The sequence below is a fragment of the Petromyzon marinus genome, chromosome 7 (genome assembly GCF_048934315.1).
Source record: "Petromyzon marinus isolate PM22_M1 ecotype Great Lakes invasive population chromosome 7, UKy_Petmar_22M1.pri1.0, whole genome shotgun sequence".
Taxonomy (NCBI): Eukaryota; Metazoa; Chordata; class Hyperoartia; order Petromyzontiformes; family Petromyzontidae; genus Petromyzon; species Petromyzon marinus.
The window spans coordinates 2,674,269-2,700,706 of NC_133673.1; the positions used below are offsets into that span (position 1 = coordinate 2,674,269).

The window sequence follows — 26,438 nt, forward strand, 5'->3', positions numbered from 1 at the left end:
AGATGGACCCGATTTGAAATCGCAATATCTCTGCAACCACGAACCGACCATGAATGAAACTCTTACCACTTGAAAATGCGGCGCATAGAGTTTCAAATGATTACTGCTAGATGCCTCTCCCAGCGCACAAACAGCCCCTAGCCTCAGTCATTCGCAAGATGGTGACCACACCGCAACACAAGGATCGTTTTGCGTTCTGCAGTTCAGCAAGACTGAATCCGTAATTGCGTGCAGCATGCGTTTCAACGGCGTTTGGCATTGATCCGCCAATGTCAAAGAGCATTCGTTGTTGGTACCGACAATTTGAGGCTAAGGGCTGTTTATGTAAGGGGAAGAGCACAGGGCGACCACGCACCTCAGAGGAAAACGTGAGAAGAATTCAAGAGAGTTGTCTGCATAGCCCGCACAAGTCCACTCGTCGTGCCAGCTGAGAACTTGCGATCCCTCGTACGACTGTCTGGCGTGTGTTAAGGCGACGTTTAATCACGAGGCCACACCGGTAGCATATGGTACAGGCTCTTCGTGCAGGTGACAAAGGAAAGCGTGTCGAATTTTGTGATGCGATGTTACAGAACATGGAGGACGGCAGCTTCTTACCGCGTTTGATTTTTAGTGATGAAGCAACGTTTCATCTAAGCGGTAAAGTTAACCGTCACAATGTTCGTACATGGGGATTAGAGAATCCACACGATACTGTAGAGCATGAGCGTAATTCCCCGAAAGTGAACGTGTTTTGTGCTGTTTCTCAAATAAAGGTTTATGGCCCTTTCTTTTTCGACGGAAACACAATTACGGGGCAAGCGTATCTCGAAATGCTGCAGGAATGGCTCTTTCCGCAACTTGATGAAGATTCCGATGACTTCATTTTTTCAGCAAGACGGAGCACCGTCCACATTGGCACCTGCAGGTTCGACGTTTTCTAAATGACGCACTGCCTCAACGTTGGATAGGTCCCACGGGACCCCAAGACTCAGCGCAACACTCTTGGCCCCCAAGATCCCCAGACATCACCACATCCTGCGACTTTTTCTTGTGGGGATACGTCAAAGACCGTGGTGTTTTTGTGCCACCATTAGCGACTAATCTGGATGACCTCAAAAACAATCACACTTTGAGAGGCGTTTGGGACGAATTCAACTATCGTCCCGATGTTGTCCGTACAACAGGTGGAGGGCACATAGAGCATTTATAAAATGGTTAGTAAAACTTGATCACTTATTAAAACTTTTTGTGTAATTGTAACATGTTGGTATCGTGAAATATACTGCTTTGAAATTGAGTCCATCTCTTTTGAAGACCCTGTACTTTAATTTGTTTCGCCTTCATGGAAATAATTATCAGTAAATTGGAATTAAGTATAACTCTTTATAAGTACCTCAAAAGGTACCATAACCACATGATCTATCATGGGGTAGCAAATTAAAGGAATTTGCTTCTTTCCTGCCAAATTTTCCTTAAGATTAATATTTGCACACGTTACAACCCATTTCAAACATGCGCAATTATGTCCCAGGGATCCACAAAATAACTCTAAATGGCTAAAAGAATAAACAATGTACAGCGGATGACCATTTATTATTGCTGATTGCACATCTGCCATTTACACCACAATATGAAGGCCCGAGGCATCGTGTCATATCACACCGGCTGTTAAACGCATAAATAATACTGCCTGCAAGCTATCACTATCACTTGAATTTCAAATTGTATCCAGTGGAGAAAGAAAATAAATACATATGCACAACTAAGCAGTTGACGGTGCAAACTATTTTACGTGAAATTGTCCCCCACAAAGACGTGCCGGCGATTCCTCTTCAATGGCAGCGGCAATGCTGAAAGTGGTGGCCATGGGGAGGCCGGAGGCACTGAGACGACGTCATCAGGCCCTACTTCTACTCAAACCAACTCAATGGCTTCCTACCATAGTGGGACCCACGTGGCGTTGCATTGTTCCATGCGCTCCAGCTGGGCCATTTGATACCTTTTCAGACTTATGCACCTCGAGCGTGGTTAGTGTGGCTAATGTTGGAGCCGGCGTAGAAAATCTTCGCGGAGTTTGGTGAAGTTTGATTTGCCATACACCCGCATTTTTTTCAATTAAGAACAACATGTTTCACTTTTTTCTTCTTCATTAAACACTATTCACGGGACAAGCGGAATCAAATCTAGAAGAGTTCATACGTTGCCAGAGAATAACGCATTGGCTGTATCTCGAATGATCCTGGAGTGGCCCCCAAGGGCCAATTTGATGAGGACCCGGCTATAAAGTGCCAGACACTGTTCCACGCGTACCCCATGGACCGACCGTCAACCGAGCCTGCTCAATAGCGATGGAGTGACCGCACTCCAAGACCCATTCAATTCATCTGTTTAGATCCCCCCCCCCCCCGCACCACTGTCTCTCCCAATAGCACTTGCAGGAAGTCCTCAGCTTACTAGCAGGTCTCACGAACGAATTAGGTTCGTAACCCGAGGGCTGTTCGTACTCTATTGCAGTCGTGGCAATGATAATAGTGTAATACAATAAGATAATGAATATTAATTAAAGTACACCCTTGTATTTAGTATAGTGAATAGAGTAGTTGAAATAGTACCAGTTACTATTACAATGGTGATATAATTACACATATATAACAGTGACATTTTGTAAGAGTTTAATAGCACTGAAAAAGTTTAACACGTAGGCTTTCGCGACCAAAATCATCCGCAATATAGGCCACCACTCGACACAGCCAATTAGTAAGGTTTGTCACGTAAACAGAACATGACAATTCGTTATCAGTACAGCACACCGGTGTGTTGGAGAGCCAACCCGAAACGTTGACAATCTGAGTACGACGTTTCGCCAATAATAACAACTAGCATCATCAGGCGGACAGTCAGATGTGTGGAGAAATCCTCCTGTTTCGTTCCGTAAATCGAGGGATAGATGTTATGACATCACTTGTGAGTCCTTCACGTGCGAAGAGGGCGGGGGGATTAATGAATGCGTATAAATGACAATGGGTATCCATTACCGTCGGGTTATTCATATGGAAATCAACGCACATGATGCATGCACAAGATGCATGCATATTGTTCTTGTACCTCCTGTCGTTCGTGTGCACTGTTATTGTCTGTTCACAGGTAATCCCCATTGACGTACGATGACATGTATAGGCATGCATTTAAACAATGCATTATTTGATGATTCGCTTCCAAGCAGCACTCAGCCTGTAGCTATCTGAACGGTTATATTTTTTTAAATTTTTCTCTCAATTTCGATGGATGCTCTCATTAGTCTTGGCCAGTAGTAACTAGATTTGCACCGAACTTCAACATTATCAAAATCAATTGAGTGTCCTTGTTGGCACGCATATTCTGCCACTGCCGACAGTTGTATTTTGGAGTATTTAATATTCCTATGGTTTTATTTTCGTCTCGTGCTGATCATTCGTCCTGTCTGCCCAACATAGCATTTGTCACAAGAGCAATTAATCCGGTACACACCTTCTGTTGATAGCTTCGAAAATACATATTTAGTACCACTTATTGAATTTTGATTTAAAGCTTTCGTGACTGCAGTGATTCATATTCTTGGTTCTTTCGGTAAAGTCACGTTGAAGGGAAACAATATAATAATAAAATATATATAACAATAAAATTATCAGGACGTTTCGACTGCAACACAAGCAGTCATCATCAGGTGTTGGTTTTCACACCTGATGATGACTGCTTGTGTTGCAGTCGAAACGTCGTGAGAATTGTATTGTTTTATATTTTATTATTTTGTTGTTTCCCTTCAACGTGACTTTACCGAAAGTACCAGATATTAGTTTATGTATTTTATGTACTATGCCAAATCTGATTCGGATGTTTTGTTTCTACAAAAATCTGGCGAGTTTATCAGTTACTCCCGCAATGTACGGTGTTATTTGATTTGATTTTGGCATTCAGTGCCCTGTTGATTTGTGCATCTTTGTAATCGTTCAATTGCAGCACTTCTATAACATGCTTAATTGATGAGACAGGATTTCTGTGCTGGATGATGGTGTCACTGCATTCAGATAGGCGTCAGTGTGCATTTTATTTTGTTAAACGCTGAGTGTTATTTTACCATTTAGGCCGCGCCCGAGCAGAACATCCAGAAATGAGAGAGTTCTGTCAACTTTCGCTTCCATGGTCAGTTTAATGGACGGGTTTTGCGAGTCAAGATGATTTATACGTTTGTTAGTGTATCTTTGCCGTGTGGCCAGACCACCAATGTGTCATCCACATATCTAAACCAAGCAGAAGGTTTTAGTGTGCTCACAGGTAACATTAACACATCTATCCCTCTATTTATGGAACGAAACAGGATAATTTCTCCACAAATCTGGCTATCCGCTTGATGACACTAGTTGTAATTGATGGCAAAACGTCGTACTCAGATTGTAAATGTTGTGGATTTGCTCTCCAACAAAAAAAACTATATTATGAGCACTGAAATAGTTAACAAAACAACAGGCATACTCAAGACAATGTTACTGCATGGAGTGAAACCCTCTTATCTGGATGTCTTGTATCCACAAATCCTATTATCCAAATCCACCCCGAAAGAAAATCCCTTAATTCAAATGTTAGCATAACTCCATTCTGTCTCCATACAAATACAACTATTGTTTAGTATACATCAGACTTTTGGTTTTCCAGACCAATGTTATCAAGTAGCTTTTGTTAATGCTGCAAAAGCTGGATCAGTTTTCACATTTTAGGTCTCATCAGCAGATTCAGGCTTGTTAAACAACAACATCCAGAGGTTAATACTTCCCACTCCCCAGGGTTTTTCATGGATAAGAGAATTCCCTTGGAAGGCTTCACTGTGGGTGATCAAATTCATCTTATTAAGCGTTACTTTTTGTGCCGATAAATGATTCATGTGGAACTGGTTGAGGGTAGGAGCTAAACTCATCTTATTATCTGCAGTGACAATAATGCAGATGAAGATTCCAACTATGATGATGTCCACGTTGCTGCTGCTGCGACTAAAACCACTGTGGCAGCAGCTGCTGATGATGATCATTAATCCTAAAACATCTCCAGGAAAGCTTCTCTGACTCTCTTTCAGGAGCGCCCTACATTGGAATAATTTACCAATTTCCATGAGAATTAATCCATTGTGTGTAGAAGGAAACAGGAAAATCCACTTACCAGGCAATAACCGCTCATAAGTCTGCATGGAACAGCTTGCTAAACTCATTTGCGTAACTAAAGTTCGTGCTGCCAACCCAGAAGACATGCTTTCCTCTCGTTGATAGTGAAACAAACACCTGCAATTTGTTGTATTTGCACCATTATCTTTTATGTTCATTTATGATAATTCATGAAACATATATCTAACTAAGTTTGTTTCCTCAAACTTCCTATTTCTCTCTCTTTCTAAAATTTGCCAGGCTTGTTAAGTTTATTTTCTCCATTTGCTCTTTCTCTCCCCCGGCCGCTACGAGGTGGATTTCCACACAACTCTCTCATTGACATGCTAATTTATCTAACCCCACTTCTCTCTCTGCCCGCCCCCCCCCCCCCCCTCTCTATATTTAAGGCCTCGACACAAAGGCGTTGTTTCTCTGTGTGCCTATGTGTGTGTCTCTCTCTCTGCTTGTGTGTCTGTCTATGTGTACCTGATGACGATTGCTTGTGTTGCAATCGAAACGTCGCATTCTATTATTTTATTGATTTTCTTTCTACGTGACTTTACCGAAAGAACCAACGAGTGCTTGTATATCAGTTACTGTGATATCTCGATAAATCTCATGTTTCAGTGAACAGCATACATTGCTGGAGCTCCATGAAATTCCCGAGACAGCCAAATTAAAGGCAAAGTTAGGATTTTCAACATTAAATGCAAACGTTTGAGATTCAGAAACAATTGCATCCTTGGACTGAAGTGGAAATGTCTAAGAGTAAGTAAGAGTGATACGAAACCTGTTTTATGATTTATTAGAAATTCAGTGCAAATTCCCCGGGACTTGAAGTGCCAAACAAAGGTAGGTGGAGGGCTGTTATGCCACGGTGAACCTTGTGGACTTTAAAACTATTAAACTATTTTACTCTTTCAACAATTTGTTGTTTTACCAGGAAAGGCCCGCCGAGCTGTATAGCTCTTTTTCAGAAGCGACCTGGCCAGAGATGATAGCTCAACGAGGTGGCTTAGCACGTGGAAATGTAAAGCAGCCAAATACTCTAAAACGCGTGTTTCTAAATGTGGATGGGGAAAAGTCAGAGGACCCGAGTAAAAAATCGACACAACCACGGGGAGAGAGACACGCAAACTCCACATATACAGCAGGTGTCATGGTCTGGATCGAACCCTGTATTCTAACGGGGTTAGACGTAAGTTAGAACAAATAAGCAAATACAGTTAGAGTACATAGACAAAGATCCCCCGTATAGCCTTAACAGACTGTAGGAGGAAGTTCTGTTAGCGAGCACCTATGAAGGCCGGCACGGCACACGAGGGGGTGGGTGGCCAGCACCACGTCCCACCGCTTTTGTCTCCCCAGTGGCGATGTTTACACACCGCACCAGGTACTCATTTGAGGCTGAGTCGAACTAGGGGAGGCGCAGGACCGGTTCAGACAATCGTCACTGGTCTTGTCCATGAGCAGGAATCGAACCCGGGTCGCCAGGTTCGTAGCGCAGTACTTAAAGAGCAGGTGCTAACCCACATTGTCTCAAATTTATTCACGAACATGTATTGGCTTAATATACTCTCCAACTGCAATGGCTATGATAAAATCGGCATCATGGGCTCATGGTAATTTTTTGCAAGAACGTTAGAGAAAGCCCATCAAATGTTCACAATCCCTCGTGCTGATAAGTTATTGTTGTCCATGTGCGGTAAGCTGCATCGTCAACAGTCATTCCCATCCCCGCAGAGTTAACAAAGTGAACACCACTTGGAAAATGCTGCCCGAATTTTTGACGGGGAAATCAACAGTCGAAAGATTCTTTCGTGGTCTCTCCTTTAAGGTGCCAATGCCCTATAATGCAGAAACCATTTAGTACGCATCACTGGTTCAGCGCCTCAACATTTTCCGTTCGTTCCCATTTATGAACATGCTTTAAATCTCTTTTTTGAGCTCCTCACACTCTTAGTCAAATAGATGTAACGACAAAGCATGCAAACGTGAATACTTTTACAATAGACCTGCGTTAAAGTGCAGCTAAGTGTATATATTGCAGACTTTAAAACTCTTTCCACCTGTCGCAATCTTATAATTTTAGGCCCAAATGACCATAACGACTTATGACCACTCTACATACGCTATTATGCCAACAAGGGCCGAAATTCATCCTTCCACCCGGTTGAAACCTGAACAATCAGCCCTGATAAAGGAACTAGTGCATAACTACAGCCGACTTTGTCACAGCCTTGTCCACTCCAGTGATTACTGCTTTGGATAAGCACCCAAGCAGAAAACGTTGTGGGACCTCCTTTGCCAGTACCAAAATATGATAATAAGTTTTTCCCCTTTTTTCCTGCAACAAAACAGGTGCTACTGCGGGGTCCACTTTCTGCCCCGCCTCCTCCCCCCCCTCTTCTCTCTCCTCTACTGCCGAGGCCTACTATATAACCTCGTGCCACGGCAGATCTCTCGCCTACTTCAGTGTTTTTTCTTGCTGTGGTTGTCCCACCTGATGATGATTGCTTGTGTTGCGATTGAAACGTCACGTGATCTGTTATTTTTCTACCTACGTGACTTTACCGAAAGAACCAAAGAGTAACAAAACAGGTGTTAAGATGTTAAAACACCAAACTGAAACCTTTTACAAGGAATCATGTCTGCATTAACCACAATGCTTGTGGTCAGAATGCAAACAAAAAACACTCTGATGGTATATGTATTGTCCTTGAAACTGATTGGTCCACACCAAAAGGCATCCTCTGGTCTAACACCGTTTGAGACGAGGCTCAAAAGAAAGCTGTCTCTGGTGTGGACCAATCCGTTTCAAGGACAATGCATATATTATCAGAGTGTGTTTTTTGTTTGCATTCTGACCACAAGCATTGTGGTTAATGCAGACGTGATTCCTTGTAAAAGGTTTCAGTTTGGTGGTTTAACATCTTAACACCTATTCTTAGTTTTTTCGGTAAAGTCACGTTGAAGAGAAACAACAAAATAACAAAATATATATAAAACAATAAAAAATTCTCACGACGTTTCGACCATAACTCAAACGGTCATCATCAGGTGTGTCGGTTTGCATAAATTTATTTTGAAAACGGCATATTTATTTATTTATATATATAAAAATTACGTTTGCGTCACGCGCAACGATTGGCTGTTTGCCAGGACTAGTCCATCTATTTTTTGAAAAGAGGAGGGGGGAGACGAAATTTGTTTTTATGTATGCTGTCTGAAAGCCACTGTAAGCGTGAACAATCAATCAAGAACTGAAATGATTTATCAAATCTTTCCAATGATTGCTAAGATAGAATCCATCTTCTCGGTTGAAATTGTCTCTGTGTTTGTATATGTGGATAGCCTATATAAATAATAAGGCGTCCATACAAAATGTAAATTGCTTTAAAGTAGCGAATTCATTGATTAATTGATGCTGATAGAGGCATGCATTGTCACCGGATCTGAGTACGTGTGCAAAATTTGGAATTGATTGGACAACAGGAAGTAGACTGCATTTTGATTACAAGATTTGACCACGACAAACATAGGAGTCAAGTTAAGTAAAACCGTTGAAAAAAGGGGAAAACCCTATTAATCAGAAAACGTTGGTTTCTGCCAAACTTAACCAATGAGGTGTTGCACTGAAACGAGCTGTCACTATTTTTTGAGAAACTAAGTTTTTTCTGAAGAAAAATAATGAACAATTCCGTCTTGAAAAATTGTTTATGCAAACGGATCAATTGGGTCAAATGTGAGTCCTACCGCTGATCAACACTTTAAGCGATAGTCGTTCCATTTAAGTGGCTCAGTGGTAGAGCACACAGCTCAGAGAAGGAAGGTTGCGAGTCACATTCCTGATTGGGTGTTGACTCAACCTATCATCCCTACGGGGCCTATAAGATGAGCCCCACTTTGTGGGAAAGTCAACAGTGGTGCTTGTCCTACGAGTAGACCCTATTATGACACAGGAATGTGGAATTTCCATCACAAGCTCAGGTCCCATTTGAGCAGGAAATCACTTTGAATGTTTTATTGTGTTCTACCAAGCAACGATTGTTGGTAAATATGACTATATTAAGACTCAAATGAGATGAGTTGGATTAAAAAAAGGTGAATATACTTAATTCATATGTGCATGCTCAGATAAGTACCTCCAACTACATCTAAACTCAAGAAGTATTCACAACTGTATGGACACAAAATGCTGCCATGGTGTTAATGGTTATCACGTTGGACTTGCAACCCAGACTTTGCAAGTTCAATCTCCGGGCACGGCAGTTGAAACAATGGAGCATCATCATCATCATAACGATCCATGGGCAGATTGCCCCGTAGGTGCCCACTGCACATTTCGTCATTTGTTTCCCAGTATTCTCAAACGGTGCCACATCTCTCTGGCACCAATCTCTGAAGTCGTCAAGCCACTCTCTGTTACATCTTCCTTTATTTCCGGTTCCTTCCAGTTTTCCAAACAACACACTTCAAATTTTTCTGTTGTTGTTCATCCTACATATGTTTCCAAAAATATTCCAGTTTCCTTCTCATCACGCCCTGCATCATCAGGTTGTCTTCTTCGATGTGCAACCTTTCTCTTAGTTCTACATCGGTCACTCTTTGGGTCTAGCCTAGACGCAGTATCCTTCTGTACCAATACATTTCTAGTGCCAGTGTAGTGGATTAAACTGAGTCGCAGATGTACTCTTGGAGGCAACACATTTATTTAGCACCAACACACGTGGTAACTGCCCCTTAACAGAATAACAATCTATGGTGGTGGACCACCAGGATAACTACACTAATTACAAAGTAACTGCTACAATAGACCGGACCACAGCTCGGGCCCAGGTCCACGTGTTGGAGACTCGGTAGAACGTAGGACGTAGACAAAGGTTTCTTCAAGATGAACAACAACACTGATCCCTCTGGGGGACCTGGCTTATATTCTCTGCAGTGTGGCTGGCTCCGCCCTTGGCCACGACCACCTTCCAGAACCCTCGAGCAGGATCTGGACCCCGACCACGTGAACACCCCTATCCCCCCACTTGGGGCATCCTTTGTAGACTTAACCGGTCACGTGTCCTCTCGGGTCAACCGGAGTGCCATGGCCTTTAGTAACCCCATTTCTACGGCCGGTACTTGCACACCCTATCCTGTCGGGCTGGCACTGCACGCCAAGCGTGATGCCATCTAGCGCTATCAACCAGCGCTCATCGAGCCCCTCAAGGGCTGGTACTACACCCACATCATAGTGGTGTCTGCGATGTCGTTACATCGCACGCCGTGACTCTCTAGGGCCAGCACTGTACAGTGACATCCCGCAATGTCACATCACCAGTATGGGGCACGTTTCTTAAATCCAAGCTGCCTCTCTACACCCAGCAGTGTAAAAGGGTGCAGAACAGGAGGTCAATTGAGAGGTTGCGTGTAGTAGGGTAAAGTGTGGGTATTCCTACCTCTTCGAAGATTCTAACTATTACTATTCTTACAAATGTATTATTTTATTTTGCCAGGCAAGGCGCACTGAGGTATACAGCTCTTTTCAAACGGACGTGGCCACAAATGAAAGCTCAACGAAGTGGCTTATCATGTGCAAATGTATATCAGCCAAATACTCTAAACGCACATTGATTTTAAATGTGGAGGGAAAAACTGAAGGACGCGGAGAAAAATCTACGCAACCAAGGTTAGAACATGTAAACTCCAAATATAAAGGCGTCAGGGTCGGGATCTAACCCATGACCGCCTATATACCAGGCGAGATAGTTAAAATCTTGTCACCGTGGCACCCAAGATGTCTGGCTTCTAAGTGTGGGCCAAAAAAGATGCCTTAGAGATAGAGCTCAATTCATAACCGTTTGATTAGTTCATAATGATTTGATGGCAGGTCATTTATGTATCTCATGGCAAACCAATTTGATCTCCACCCATTGCATAATTAATAGGTGGCGATGAGAAGCCTCATTAAATTCACCAGCGAATTCTTACAAACCTTCAAGAGGGAACGCAGCCAAGTCGCGATGGACGTCCACAAAAAAAAATCAACCACCAACTCTAAAAGTTTGCCTGCTTTCTAACTTCTGAAATGCGACAACGATCTTGAATGTCACTGCTAAGATCCATAACACACTCACATCTACAGGGGAGCGGTAGTCTAGTAGGGGTTACCGCTGTGCTGTGCTGCGGCCACCAACACTGGTTACGATCACCTGAACCGGTCCTGGGCATCTCCTAGGTCGACTCAGCCTTAAATGAGTACCTGGTGCAGTGTGTAAACATCGCCACTTTGGAGAAAAAAAGCGCCCGGGAGTGGCGCTGGCCACCCACCATCTCGTGTGCCGTGTCGGCCTTCATAGGTGCTCACGAACAGCACTTGCCCCACAAGTATGTTAAGCCTATACAGGGGATCTTTGTCTTCGCGATCCACGGACACAGTTAATTCCCTGCGATCTTTTCCTTCAGTGGCCCAGAGTTAACAGCAGCAAGTACACATTTCCCGGGTAAGTCTGTATAGTCAAACAGCTGACTTCTCGCAAAACAAAGTGGTATCACTGATTTTAATGACCCCAGATGGTTTCCCACTGAAGGGGTTATTATTTGTTTCTATGTGGCGTGTGAGTGCTCGTGTGTTATAAGCATGTAACAGAGGTCCTGGGGGCACAGGTGTCCCCTTGCCAAATCCCATTTGGCGGAGACAGGGAACTGAAAACCCCACCTCAGCAAATCTCTGGAAACCACAGACAGTTGATTTGGAAGGGGATGTGGAAAGTTCAAACGCTCAGGAGGGAGGAAAAGGCTGCCAGTCCACCGTTGGGAACTAAACTCCTTCCGCCGGATGGCGTGCGGACACGGTCAGGCGTGTGTGGCTGTAACCGTGGGCGGTGTGAGCAATGCTCGCGGTGATAACAACACGTGCGTCTGTCCTGTGACTTCCTGCCAGTGAGCCTTTGACATTTGACATGGCCTTACAGGACACCTCGCTTGGCGCAAGGGCTGTCGCCACCGCTGAGTGGAGAACAGCATTAGCTGTCATCTTGTGTTTCGGTAACGCGAGCCACGCGGCTGAGCGGCGGAGGTTGAGTGCCCAAGACAGCGAGTTCCCCCCCCCCCCCCCCGACATGCTCCACAATGGTTGCCCCGCAGTGCCAGGGACAGTGGAGGTTGCTCGAGAGGAAACCGCCCTTCCCACGGAGACCACGCCGGGCACAGGGAAGGGAACCACGGAGCCTGCATGGATCAGGGCACACCAGGCGCAAATCCACATGCCGCGAAGGCCCACTTCGAGGAGTCACGGAGTCTCGGAGACTTAGAGGCTTAACCCCCCCCCCCCCCCCGTGCTGGGAGCACTCAGCCAGCCACAAAGGAAGAGGCAACAGCGCAAGCTGAAATGTTTATCACTCCCCAAGTCACCCTGGGCTGTAGTGACACATACATGAGACTGACAGGAGTGCACTTAGAGGAGGGGTGACAGCTTCCTGTAAGCGACAGTGTCAATGCAACTAGAGGGTGTAACGCTGCAAAGACAAAGATCCCCCGTGTAGCGTTTAACAGAGTGTAGGAGCAAGTGCTGTTAGCGAGCACCTATGAAGGCCGACATGGCACACGAGGGGGTAGGTGGCCAGCACCATGCCCGGCCAACTTTGTCTCCCCAGTGGCCATATTTATACATCCCACCAGGTAATTATTTGAGGCTGAGTCGACCTAGGAGAGGCCCAGGAAGGATGTAGATAATCGTCACTGGTGTTGGCTGTGTTCGGGAATCGAACTCAGGTTGCTGGATTCGTAGGGTAGAGGAGCGGACACATTCGCATACACAAACATACACATGGACACACGTCTTCAGAGTACGAGCAAGTGACGCCTGTTATAAGATGGCATAGATGGCAGTATTTACAGCCATGCAAGGTGTAATCCACGACAAACACAGAATATACTGCTTCAGAATAACCAATCAGTGTCCTCCGTCGGGTTGTTTGTCACCTGTCTGGTTTTCATCCAGACAGTCCCGGAATTGGCATCCGTGCTCGGGTGGTGGCAGGAATTGATATGTACAGATATCTGGTTCCGGGATTGCATTTAACTTTATTACATTAGAATGCACAGTGTTTTTTATATCTGATATAAATGTACATAGCGTCTTATTCCAAGGCGCTTTACAACAATTATAAAGTTTAATAATAGGGTTTTTCCCCTTTTTTCTGGCAACAAAACTGAAACCTTTTTTTTACAAGGATTCATGTCTGCATTAACCACAATACCTGCAGTCAAAATGCAAACAAAAAACATACTATGATAATATATGCATCGCCCTTGAAACTGATTGGTCCACACCAAGGAACGGCTTTCTTTTGATGATGTAGATGCTCACCCCGAGCCCTCATTACTTTGATAGTGCATTGTCTTTGAGCTGTACGCCTTTTAGTGTCATCTGGTCGAGCACCAATTGGGTCCAGGCTAAAAAGAAAGCCGTCCCTTAATGTGGACCAATCAGTTTCAAGGACAATGCATATATTATCATAGTATGTTTTTTGTTTGCATTTTGACTGCAGGTATTGTGGTTAATGCAGACATGAATCCTTGTAAAAAGGTTTCAGTTTTGTTGCCAGAAAAAAGGGGAAAAACCCTATTATTACATTTTGGTACTGGCAAAGGAGGTCTAATGATGTAGATGCTCACCCCGAGCCCTCATTACTTTGATAGTGCATTGTCTTTGAGCTGCACGCCTTCTAGCGTCATGTGGTCGAGCACCAATTGGGTCGAGGCTCAAAAGAAAGCCGTCCCTTGGTGTGGACCAATCAGTTTCAAGGACAATGCATATATTATCATAGTATGTTTTTTGTTTGCATTTTGACTGCAGGTATTGTGGTTAATGCAGACATGAATCCTTGTAAAAAGGTTTCAGTTTTGTTGCCAGAAAAAAGGGGTAAAACCCTATTATTACATTTTGGTACTGGCAAAGGAGGTCTAATGATATAAAATTATAAAGTTGTACATAAGATGATAGTGGCCGAAATAAAGAGTGGGGTTATTAAAAGTGGTGGTGTTATTATGGTGGCAGTTAGGATGAATGGGAGTGGTTAAGGAGGGGTTGGGGTAGTGACAGGGGTGGAGATAGGGGTAGTGACAGTTATAGAGGTAGTAATATGTGTTTGGGTAGTGACAAGGGTAGTGATAGGGGCATTGACAGGGGTAGTGATAGGGGTAGTGGTAGGGATAGAGATCGTGAAAAGGGTTGGGGTAGGCCTGGTTGTAGCCGGGGGGCACGTGCACGGAGTAGTTTTAGTAGGACGATGATGGGCGCGGGGAGAAGAGATGGGGGTTGTTTTAAGGGAGGCACAGAAGCTGGTCAGTGAAGATGATTGTTTTATGTGCAGTGGGAGTTTGCTCCAGTGAAGGGGAGCGAGAAGGAAGAAGGAGCGAAAGCGAGACTGGACACAGGGCGAGGGAGGCACAGAGAGGGACCGTGGACAATGGGAATGTAGAGGCCGGGATGGGATGCTAGACCGAGCGCCGACCTGAGACATTCGTCTGAGTTTGAACCGTGAACGAGGTGGGCAACGCGAGTTTTTTTCCACGGCCACAGCTGTTGTCAACACAAGTCAACAGAAGTAGACCATAATGAGGGTTTTTGGGTTACATTCACTTACACAGCCACTGTCGTTCGCTTTCCTCGATGTGGCGGTGGCTCTTTCCGAGCTCTCTCCAATCTTATATTTACAAGCAAATGTCTTACATTGACATGCTAATCTCTCTTACATTGACATGCTAATCTCTCACAATACAATGGCCACCCTCACAGCTTCGTTTGTCAAGATTTCTCCGATCTTACATTTACATGCAAATTTCATCTCTAGCCCTGCCCACTGACCCTTGGGCTACACCCATCTCAAACCTTTATAACTCCCTGCCTTAGCAGCGCTCCCGCCATATATTTTTCCTGCCTCAGCAGCTCTCCCGCTATATTTTTCACCTGATGACGATTGCTTGTGTTTTGATCGAAACGTCATGATATTGTTATTATTTAATTAATTGTATTATTTTCTATCTACGTGGCTTTGCCGAAAGACCCAAAGAATAAGGGTTTTTGGGTTAGATCGCGTGTCCTAACCCTCTACCACCCGACACAGCCAGTAAGGTTTGTCACGTAAACAAAACACGCAAATTAGGTACTATTTCAGCCCACCGGTGTGTTGGAGTGTAGATCCACAACATTTACAATTTGAGTACGACGTTTCTCTGGCAATTACGTCCAGCATCATCGGGGAGATTTGCCAGAATAGTGAAGCAATCCACCTGCTTCCGGTCTTAAATAGAGCAAGATGATCGTTAACCACAGTTGATTAGCATGTGTTGCCTTTACAAGGTAGCCCACCACTTACTGTGGCACTTGTGCTTGTTGCATTCCCGGCCCTGTTCAGCATTTCCCGGGCAGAACGACGGGGCGCTTCCAGGCCGGGTAGCAGGGAGGCAAGTGCGGATGCGCAACTGAATACTATTGATTAGGATGTGTTGCCTTTACAAGGTAGCCCACCACTTACTGTGGCACTTGTGCTTGTTGCATTCCCGGCCCTGTTCAGCATTTCCCGGGCAGAACGACGGGGCGCTTCCAGGCCGGGTAGCAGGGAGGCAAGTGCGGATGCGCAACTGAATACTATTGATTAGCATGTGTTGCCTTTACAAGGTAGCCCACCACTTACTGTGGCACTTGTGCTTGTTGCATTCCCGGCCCTGTTCAGCATTTCCTGGGCAGAACGACGGGGCGCTTCCAGGCCGGGTAGCAGGGAGGCAAGTGCGGATGCGCAACTGGATACCGCCCGAGCACGTGCGTGAGCAGGGACTCCACGGGGACCAGGCGCTCCACCCGGCTTCTGCAGGGCCACACGGCACGGGCACGTCAGTGGAGTGTGCACGAAATGAGACGTTCCGAGCAATTCGCGATACGTTTATCGATATTTATAGCAAAGCAAACAGAAAAAAAACCTCACGCACCAAATGTGCCACGTGCCAGCGATAGTTCTGATCGGATGAGCAAGCTAAACAGAAAGCTAGACAAATAACAATATCCAGAGTGTATGAATAATTATCAAACGACCATTGCACGGCATTGCTCCTATCGAACAAGGTGATCTGACCCTGAGTCAGAACAACCATTCAAATCTAATCCCTGCAAACTCCAAACACGACAGGGCAGGAAAATCAAAGGGAGAAGCAGTAACACAGCGTTCAGATATTTCACGCCTCACTCTATCAATATGTGCCAATGTACTTATAAATAATATGCTCAAGCAGGAATATGCCAAAACGCCGTCCTGGGAAACAGTGCCAACAGCAGGGAGAGCGACGGAGGGGAAAGCGATATTCTATTCTGTTTTTTAGGGGAAAAGGAATTGGCTTCGAGAACGGATCTGTGGCTGTGCTTGTATTTGTTCAGCCAACATCAGAATCAGAACAATGTATTTATATTGGAGGAATCCGATGAGCTATAAAGCTCTTTGTGGCATGTCAACAGTGAAGCCTGCCACAGTAAATGTGGAATTTTCAACAATTGATTGTGAGAGCCACTTGCAATTGAACTAATTTGAGCAGTCAAACTTAGTTTGAGGACCACAGCGCACCTCCTCTAGGAAGCTGCTCATGGGTTTTGTGTAATGCACCAAGGGCGAGTGTTTTGCACACGTTCTGTGTGTAGTTGGAACTTACAATCCTCCTGCCTTCACTTTCTTCTGTTGTGATGGGTTTGTCTCGTCATTTACATATCTGATGATTATGAAACGTAAAATCTTGATTTGAAGTTTTTGTGACTGCAGGAATCCATACTCTATGATTTTTTTCTACCTACGTGACTTCACCGAAATAACCAAAGAGTATGAAACGTAAAATATGCCACGTATAATTAGGGGGGTGTAAGACTAAGATTTCATGTGCCTGTAATTAATCTGTAGATGCATTTTAAATAATAAAAAGGTGTGCTCATTAAATGTAAGTACTCTAATAATTTAATAAAATAACAATATGAAGGTGTATTGTAAGATGTTACTGTATCCTTAATAAATTTTGGCCTTCTCGTCACATTTATTTGTCAATGCAGACATACTTGGGATTATTAGAGGGTATCATTTGCAATTACACGCAATTTGATTTGCATTATGCCTGCAAGCACATTGACTTTCGGACAGGCACCTCATGTTCAATGCTTCCACGAGGATTTTCAGCTTGTAAAAAAAAAGCGAATCTCCAATATCCGAAAATGTTGCTTGATCTGCAAAATATGATTAGCCTCAGGTTTTAACATCGTGCTCCACTGTTTCACATCGTAACTCAGAGCTCGCCGCAGCCTTTCGTGATCCACTCCTCAAACACAGCGCAGGCATTCAGCGTACAAGGAGGCTGCGTTTAAATTTTGATTTAAAGCTTTCGTGACTGCAGTAATTCATATCCTTAGTTCTTTCGGTAAAGTCACGTTGAAGGGAAACACTAAAATAATAAAATATATAGAAAACAATAAAAATTCTCACGACGTTTCGACCATAACACAAACGGTCGTCATCAGGTGTAAACCGACACACATCAGGTGTAAACCGACACACCTGATAACGACCGTTTGTGTTATGGTCGAAACGTCGTGAGAATTTTTATTGTTATATATATTTTATTATTTCATTGTTCCCCTTCAACGTGACTTCACCGAAAGAACTAAGAATATGAGGCTGCGTTTGTTAGAACCTCGTGCAAGATGTTGTCGACTGCGCCGTGGCGGAGAATACCCAGTGCTGGTGAAGTTCATCGAATCGACATTCGTGGACCCACGCGCCACGCACGACTGCATCAGCTCATTCAACAGCCTCTCCAGGACGTGGGCGGCCTACCGGAGTGCATTTCCATATTGTCTGTGCCACTCCACCCCGCCACCGTCCCCTCCTCCCGGTTTTCAAAATCGCAGTGCAAAATGCTCTGCGGTCCCGGCAGCGATTTGCCCAAATACCCCTTGGAATTCTCTCACTTACGTGTAAGATATTTTAAGAACTTCACGTTCTAAAAATGTTACACGTTACACTCTCTCCCCTCGCCAGGCCACCGTTGTGTTGGCGCTCTGCTACATATCTTGACATAGAGTGGTAAAAAGTAAAAAAATGTAAGCAGTGCACATAAGCTATATGTTGCCAACGTTTTAACCGCACATGTTACACCGCTGTTTGTACGTTATTTAGTAAGGGTGAATAACCTTTATGGACGCCCTAGTTATTTCAACTACTGTTAGAACTCATGAAATTAATAAAAGACACAGCGGGCACCACTAATACCGCATTATTGCCCGCAGTAATGACCGGTACATAGACAGATGCTACATCATGCGTACACCACTTGCAGTGGATATACGTTGATTCTATCATGAACATAAGCATTGCTAAGATTGGTGTACACACCTGTCCAAGACAATTATCTCTAACATGGCTTTTTGAACTCCATTAAAGAGAAAGAATAAAAACTTAATTGGGGTGGCCGGGTGGCTCAAAGGTGAGAGCCAGCAGAGACACCAATGTGGCTGTAATAGGTGGCTTAGGAGACCCTGTCTCCTGAGCTGAGGGATCACCTAAAGGTCAGAGACCAAGAGAAAGACCATAAGCCAGATCACGGAAATACTGTAAAACAGTCCATCAGGTTGGAAGTCGGTTACGCAACAGCTCTGACTGGTTGATTTTAAGGAGTGGAGGTCGCTGTGGTGACATTTTGATGGCGGTCATGGTATTTGTTGTACAGTGCACAACATTTTAAGGCGGGTAGGCCACTGTGTGCAGGTGTGATGGTCTACATTTGAAAAATCCCCAGAAATAACTAATTTGGGATGACACATAGGAGTTATCACCTCCTACTGGCAGACCAATGCCCATTTGCAGACCAGTTTTGAGTAACATTGTGCTGCACACAGGGACAACTGGCACTGAAGGTGTCCTTTGAATGTTTTAGATGAGTTGTGAGTTACTGGGGCATTTAAGTCATCTTAACTATAAATGTCATTTTTGTCTGTCTGTCACTTTGACTGTGTGTGTCCACCTTCCTTGTAACGCTTGTAACGGACAAACTATTGGGTTTGCATGTTAACAAAGTACAGACATACAATAATCTAAGCCCCCACATGAAGACTTGCTATTTGTTTTTACCCTTGTCCCAGTCCAAACTAGGAAAATCAAACTTTGTACAGTGTACACTGAGCCAGTAGTTACTACTATAGAGTCAGTTGATACTACTGTAGTCAGTAAACACTCATATAGAATCAGTAGATACTATTGCAGAGTCAGTAGATACTACTATACATAATAGAGGTTTTTGGGTTAGATCGCGTAAATATATATGCCATTAAAACCCGCCACCACCCGACACAGCCAACTAGTAAGGGTTGTCACGTAAACAGAACATGCCAATTCGTCACTAGTATAGCACACCGGTTTGTTGGAGAGCCAAACCACAACATTTACAATCTGAGTACGACGTTTTGCCAGTAATTACAACTAGCTTCATCAGGCGAAAGCCAGATTTGTGGAGAAGTCCTCCTGTTTCGTTCCTTACATAGAGGAGTAGATGTGGTGACCACGCTTCTGCGCTCTTGCACAATGTGGGGGGGGGGGGGGAATTACTGAGGCAACGTACATTATGCATTTCAATTATGGGAGCCCTTTGAACTTGTCCTTCCTGTCTATTGTATTTATTAAAAGAGCCCTACCAACGGTAATCCCTATTGAAGTATGCTGCCCTTTGTAGGCATGCATTTAAATAATGTATTGATGATTCGCTTCCACACAGCACTAAGGCGGTAGCTATCTGAACGGTTAAAGTTATTTTGATTTCTTTCAATTTCGATAGATTTTCTAATTAGTCTTGGTCAGTAGTAGCTAGTTTTACACAAAACTTCAACATGATCAAAATCAATTGAGTGTCCTTGTTGGCACGCGTGTTTTTGCTACTGCTGACGGTTGTATTTGGGAGAATTTAATATTTGTCTGATGTTCTTTTAGTCTCGTGCTGATCATTCATCCTGTTTGCCCAACATAACATTTACCACACGTGCAGTTAATCCTGTACACACCTTCTGTTGATAGCTTCGGTAATACATGTTTTGTACCAGATATTAATTTCTGTATTTTATGTACCGTGCCAAATATTACACTGATGTTTTGTTTTTCCAAACATCTGGCCAGTTTATCAGTTACTCCCGCAATGTACGGTATTTTGATTACTTGGGCAGTTTCAATGCTCTTGTTATATGATTTGGTTTTGGTATTCAATGCCCTGTTTATTTGTGCATCATTGTAACCATTCATTTGCAGCGCTTCTTTAACATGTTGAATTTCACTTCTCAGACTGTCACCATCTGACACTTTCTTAGCTCGATGAATGAGCGTCTTGATGAGAGCAGATTTCTGTGCGGAGTGATGGTGTGACTGCATTCAGATAGGCGTCAGTATGCGTTTTCTTCCGGTAAACACTGTATGTTATTTTACCATTTCTACCCTGTCCGAACAAAATATCCAGAAATGGTAGAGTTCTGTCAGCTTCCACTTCCATGGTGAACTGTATGGATGGGTTTTGCGAGTTGAGATGATTTAGAAATGCGTTCAGTGTATCTTTGCCGTGTGGCCAGACCACCAATGTGTCATCCACATATCTAAACCAAGCAAATGGTTTTAGTGTGCTTGAAGCTATTGCTTTTGTTTCAAAAGCTTCAATGTACAAATTCGCTATCACAGGAGACAAAGGAGAGCCCATTGCTGCTCCTTCCTTCTGTTTATAGAAGTCACCTTGCCACAAGAAGTAAGTGTTCTTTAGACAGTGTTCAGCTAGTCTTTGGATATATTTGGCTAAACCTTTGTTCGTTACCAGAGTGTCGAGTAATTTAATTGACTCGTTGACCGGAACCCTCGTGAACAGAGAGGTCACATCAAAACTTAAAATAATATCATTATGGTTAAGCTTAATATCTTGAATTATATTTACGAGATGTTTAGAGTTTTTGATGAACGAAGAGTTCCTTCCGATATATGGCTGTATTTGTTTCATTACATATTGTGCCCATTTGTACATGGCATAGCCTATTGCACTAACAATGGGTCTTAATGGTACATCAGGTTTGTGAATTTTTGGTAGCCCATAAAGTCTTGGTGGTTTTTATGCCCTTGGTTTGATCATGTATTGCACTTCCATGGGAATTAATGACTTGGCAATGATGGCCGTTGTTTTAAGTTCCAAGGTGCTGGTTGGGTCTCGTTTAATTTTAAGGTAGGTACCTTCATCGAGTAAATATTTTATTTTGTTTACATGACAACCATTACTAGTTGGCTGTGTCGGGTGGTGGAGGGTTTTAACGACACATTTATATGTTTATGCAATCTAACCCAAAAACCTCTATTATGGATGACATTGGTCGTGAAAGCCTACGTGTTAAATATATACTATAGTCGGTTGATACTATTGTAGAGTCAGTTGATACAACTATAGCGTCAGTAGTTACTACTGTAGAGTCAGTAGTTACTACTGCAGAGTCAGTAGATACTACTGTAGAGTCACTTGATAATACTGTAGAGTCAGTCGTCAGATATTACTATAGAGTCAGTAAATACTATTGTAGAGTCAGTATATACTACTGTAGGGTCAGTGGATACAACTGATTCTATTGTATTGAGAGTTTGTTGGTATATATACCTACAAAATAAAAAAAATGGTGGGGGGGGGGGTAAAACATTTTGAGGGAGGCAGTCGACAATTTTTTTAAACCTGTTGGATCAACCTTTTACCCCACTGTATAAAACTTTTTGATTCAGGCCTTCTGAAAGGCTCTCATAATGGAATGCCGGGCTTTTATAATAGCTTAGTATTTGTGTATGTATATGTTCCGTTTTTTTAAAAGAAGACAAGTTTTGAAATATATATGTTTTCCCCGGGCAAAGCCGGGTACTTCCTGCCAGTGTAATATAAATGCAAATTATTTGAGAAATGTACATAATCGATACCTAATGAAAGTGATACTAGATGGGAACACACTCTGGATGCCTTTTGTATAAGAAACATATTTGGTAGCGCATCTGAGTGGATGTATTTATAGAAATTAATTGACGAGGGTGCATGTATGTTAGTTGAACTTCTTTCGCACCATACGTAGCTAACTGCTCATCAGAGGTGTGGGGGAAAACATGGTGGGGAAATGGTTTCATGTGAAAACCTGATTACAAACATTACAAGTGGTATTGGTGGCAGGTATTTATTCAGGAAGTTCTGAAGTGGTGTAAAGCCTCAATGATTATTTCCTGACTTTCACTGCAGTAGTAAATAGTGGCAAGATAAACATTTGGGTGGGGTGATTTGCAACATACAAGCTCAACCAAGGTTTTCTGATCACATAATTCCAGCAAGACGTGCACGAAAAGCAACAGATTAAGCAACTAATAAAGGAAAGCATGGAAAAGAGCATTCAAAATAAACACGAGAAAACAACAGCATATACAATACTCTTAAAAAAACTCACACATTTAGGGTTACTCTGTAACATAAACTACGAATACATTTGTAATACACTTAACTCAAGATTCATCATGATTAGAACTATGAATAACATAAATTAAAGAGGATGGAGGTTATGTTTAATAGACTGTCTGGAGGAACAATTTGCTGTAGCAAGTCCACTGACAATGTGCTTGTAAAACAATATGAAGCCCATGCAAAGGAACACGATTCTAATTAAATGAAGGGGCGAGAAGTAAACAGAATGATTATTCACGATTGGAATGCAAAGACTTCGGATGGAAAGTTAGCAGGCATGATACTGGGAACATACATGGCAGCCAAAACAGGGGAACACGCATGAGCAGATGAGAAAAGAACATGTAAGGGTCATCATGTCAGCAACGTAAGATGAATCATAGTTCCATGACACCATGAGCAATGGCATTAATGGTGACTCAAGAGACCAGGTTACCTTCCATGTTGACAGCAAAAGGGTCTGGCAAAGGACTGTCACTCTCGTAGTAGCTGCATCCAATGTCTCTGTGGCCCGCTGGTGTCTCGCACGGCAAACGATCCGATGCGGGAGGGATCTCCATGGGTTGGCACTTGCAAGGCACTTGTCCAACTGTACATTCCCATTGGGCTCCGCCAGAGGCGAGGCAGCCTTCCAGCCAGTCGCAGATCACGCGGCAGCTTGACTCGTTCGGCTGCACCGTGTTGAGAAAGACAATTTCCACCACTGCCTCTCCATTCCCATCCAGCGTGGACCACATCTTTTTGACGCTTGCCGGAGTCAGAGTCTTCCAATGTCGAGAGGGTCCGGCCTGGGAAATGCCAATTCTCACTTGCACCGAGTGTTTGTAATCCCACCAAGTGAAAAGCGGGTGCTTGTAAGATTCCGAGTCACACAGCTCCATGACGTCTCCATAGTCTGCTCCGTGAGCGGTCTGATTGTCCTTTTGCTGATTGTAATCCAGGGAATTGACTTTTACGCTGATGCTGTTGCAAATCTTCGCATTGGCAGTTGTGGCCCTTAGAAATATTGAGTAGACAGCGGGATCAGGGTTAAGTACCGTCCACACACAGTCCAAGGCGTTCCTGTGCGGCAGTTCCTTTGAGGAGATGTGGCCGTGAGTCAGGTCATGGATGACAATCGAACATGCCGACTCTTTTCCAGCTCCTAATTCAGGGCTTATCGTCGCCAGCAGTCCGTGGAGTGTTAATGTCCACAAAGCTAATATCCTGTCAGAACTCATTCTTGGGCATCGCACCTCCACATAGAAAAAGAAACACACGGTCACATTTGTGTTCCATCAACACACACGTATCACAAATATTTAATTCTCAAGATTACCCAAAAAATACCCCACAACATCAGTTCTCTACAAATGTTTTGCTTCAGTAGAACAATGCGTTTTTTGATGCCAAAATATAACATTTGCTGCGATTAAATTAAGAGCACTCTATTTGATAAAAACAAAAATTCATATCGCGTGAGTCTTACAATTGCGACCAAAAGCAATTCACGTAAAAAAATAACAACATTTCAGAGCAAGCAAAAACACATTCACAAGGGGTCAGAAAAGTCGCGAAATTATTGTCGAACGATTGAAATGTATCAAGATGCAGAAGTGACGAATCAATCTGACAACATTTGCAGGTGTAATATAGTTTGTCACCAGCTAACCAAATTCAATCGAAAAAATACACATGGTGACCTTACATAAAAATACACCAACATTATGTCTAATATATTATGTGTGCATTGTTTTCAGATTGTTATTTACACTAAAATCTATTTACCCTAAAACTTAACAGCCCACACAGATAAAATTACAAAAAACATATTTGTCCGCCATTGCTTTACCGCATCGTGCTACCAAGAGTGGTGAGGCAAAACGCATCACTCACACACTCACCTACTCACCCACCCATCCACTCACGCATCCACCCACCCACTCACGCAACCACCCATCCACTCACGCATCCACCCACCCACTCACGCATCCACCCACCCACTCACGCATCCACCCACCCACTCACGCATCCACCCACCCACTCACGCATCCACTCACGCATCCACCCACCCACCCACTCACGCATCCACCCACCCACTCACGCATCCACCCACCCACCCACTCACGCATCCACCCACCCACTCACCCACCCACTCACGCATCCACCCACCCACCCACTCACGCATCCACCCACCCACCCACTCACGCATCCACCCACCCACTCACGCACCCACCCACCCACGCATCCACCCACTCACGCACCCACCCACCCACCCACTCACCCACTCACCCACCCATTCACCCACTCACGCATCCACCCACCCACTCACGCATCCACCCACCCATCCACTCTCACTCACCCATCCACTCTCACCCACCCACCCATCCACTCACCCACCCAACCATCCACCCACTCACCCACTCACCCATCCACTCACCCACCCATCCACTCACCCACCCACCCATCCACTCACCCACCCACTCACCCACCCATCCACTCACCCACCCACCCACTCACCCACCCACCCACCCACTCACCCCCCACCCACTCGCCAACCCACCCACTCACCCACCCACCCATCCAGTCACTCACCCACCCATCCACTCACCCACTCACCCATCCACTCACCCACCCACTCACCCACCCACCCATCCACTCACCCACCCATCCACTCACCCACCCACTCACCCACCCATCCACTCACCCACCCATCCACTCACCCACTCACCCACTCAACCACTCACCCATCCACTCACCCACTCACTCACCCCACTCACCCCCCACCCACTACCAGCCCGAGCTGCATTCACTCGACTCCTGTCATCGGCGTTCCTGTTTGAAAATTGATCTCTCTTGATTGAAAACTAATTTCTCTAAAACAGCTTTTGGTGTTTAGTTGTGTTGTCCTTGCCGCATACAACATACATAATGATGATTGAGAAGGTACGACTGATCACAGTCCTCGGCATCTATTCTCGCTCATTATAAGGTGACAACCCTCACTCCATCATCTGAACCCATGCCCCTGTCTTTCACAGTCAACCTAACATGTTTCTCTTGAGCTACAATAAACTGACTAAAGCTGCCCACTCACACGAGGGTTCACGCAATTAGCACAGTTAAGGCCCGAGCTTAATGCACCAAAACAAGATTAAACTTTTCTGTGACCAATAAAAGCAATTATAAAAAAAATATTTATGACGGGTGCATTATTCCCAGCTTGTACTACGTCATCGGTTGTTTTTCCCTCCTCATGAAATCCCCAAGATATTCCTGGATTCCTGTCACGCATACTTTGTAAATGTCTTTTAGGTTAACCCTCTGTATGACAAAGAAGATGATGTTAAATTATTGGGCAATTAATTTAACTCTGCAAACGCCAACAATACATAAATCCCATAATACTTCAATTATAATGTTTGGGTCAAATACCACGTAGACGATAAAGTACATTTTAAAACTTGTTTTTCATTCAGTGACAAAAAAACCAAGCTTTAGTGGAACGCGTAATGGCCTTGGGTTATTAGGAACACAAATATTATTATCTCCATATATATATGCCAAAGTTGTGAATATGTGTCTGTTCAAAATGTTTAGTGTACTTCCCGACATGCAACAAACTGCAAATTTGCCATGTGGGTACTTTCCAGACTGCACACCATGCAAACATTATAAAAATAGACTTTTGTGTTTTTTGGGGGGGGGAGGGAGCTCAATGCATTAATTTTTTTGCACGGAAAATGAGCTGTGACGTCGAATCTGTCACGTGACCCGCGCATGTGG

At 44.0% G+C, this 26,438-nt stretch overlaps 1 protein-coding gene across 13 annotated transcripts in view; it reads right to left on the bottom strand.

The window, feature by feature from the left end:
* LOC116939852 (adhesion G protein-coupled receptor B1-like) overlaps window positions 1–26,438 on the bottom strand; it is a 218,573-nt gene that overhangs the window by 129,712 nt on the left and 62,423 nt on the right. For all 13 annotated transcript variants that reach the window (XM_032948762.2, XM_076065261.1, XM_076065259.1 and 10 more), the window contains 2 exons: window positions 23,110–23,908; window positions 15,842–16,012 (listed from right to left, as the gene is read on the bottom strand). In XM_032948762.2, the coding sequence (XP_032804653.2) occupies window positions 15,842–16,012; window positions 23,110–23,908 (970 nt within the window). The remainder of the gene's footprint in view (window positions 1–15,841; window positions 16,013–23,109; window positions 23,909–26,438) is intronic.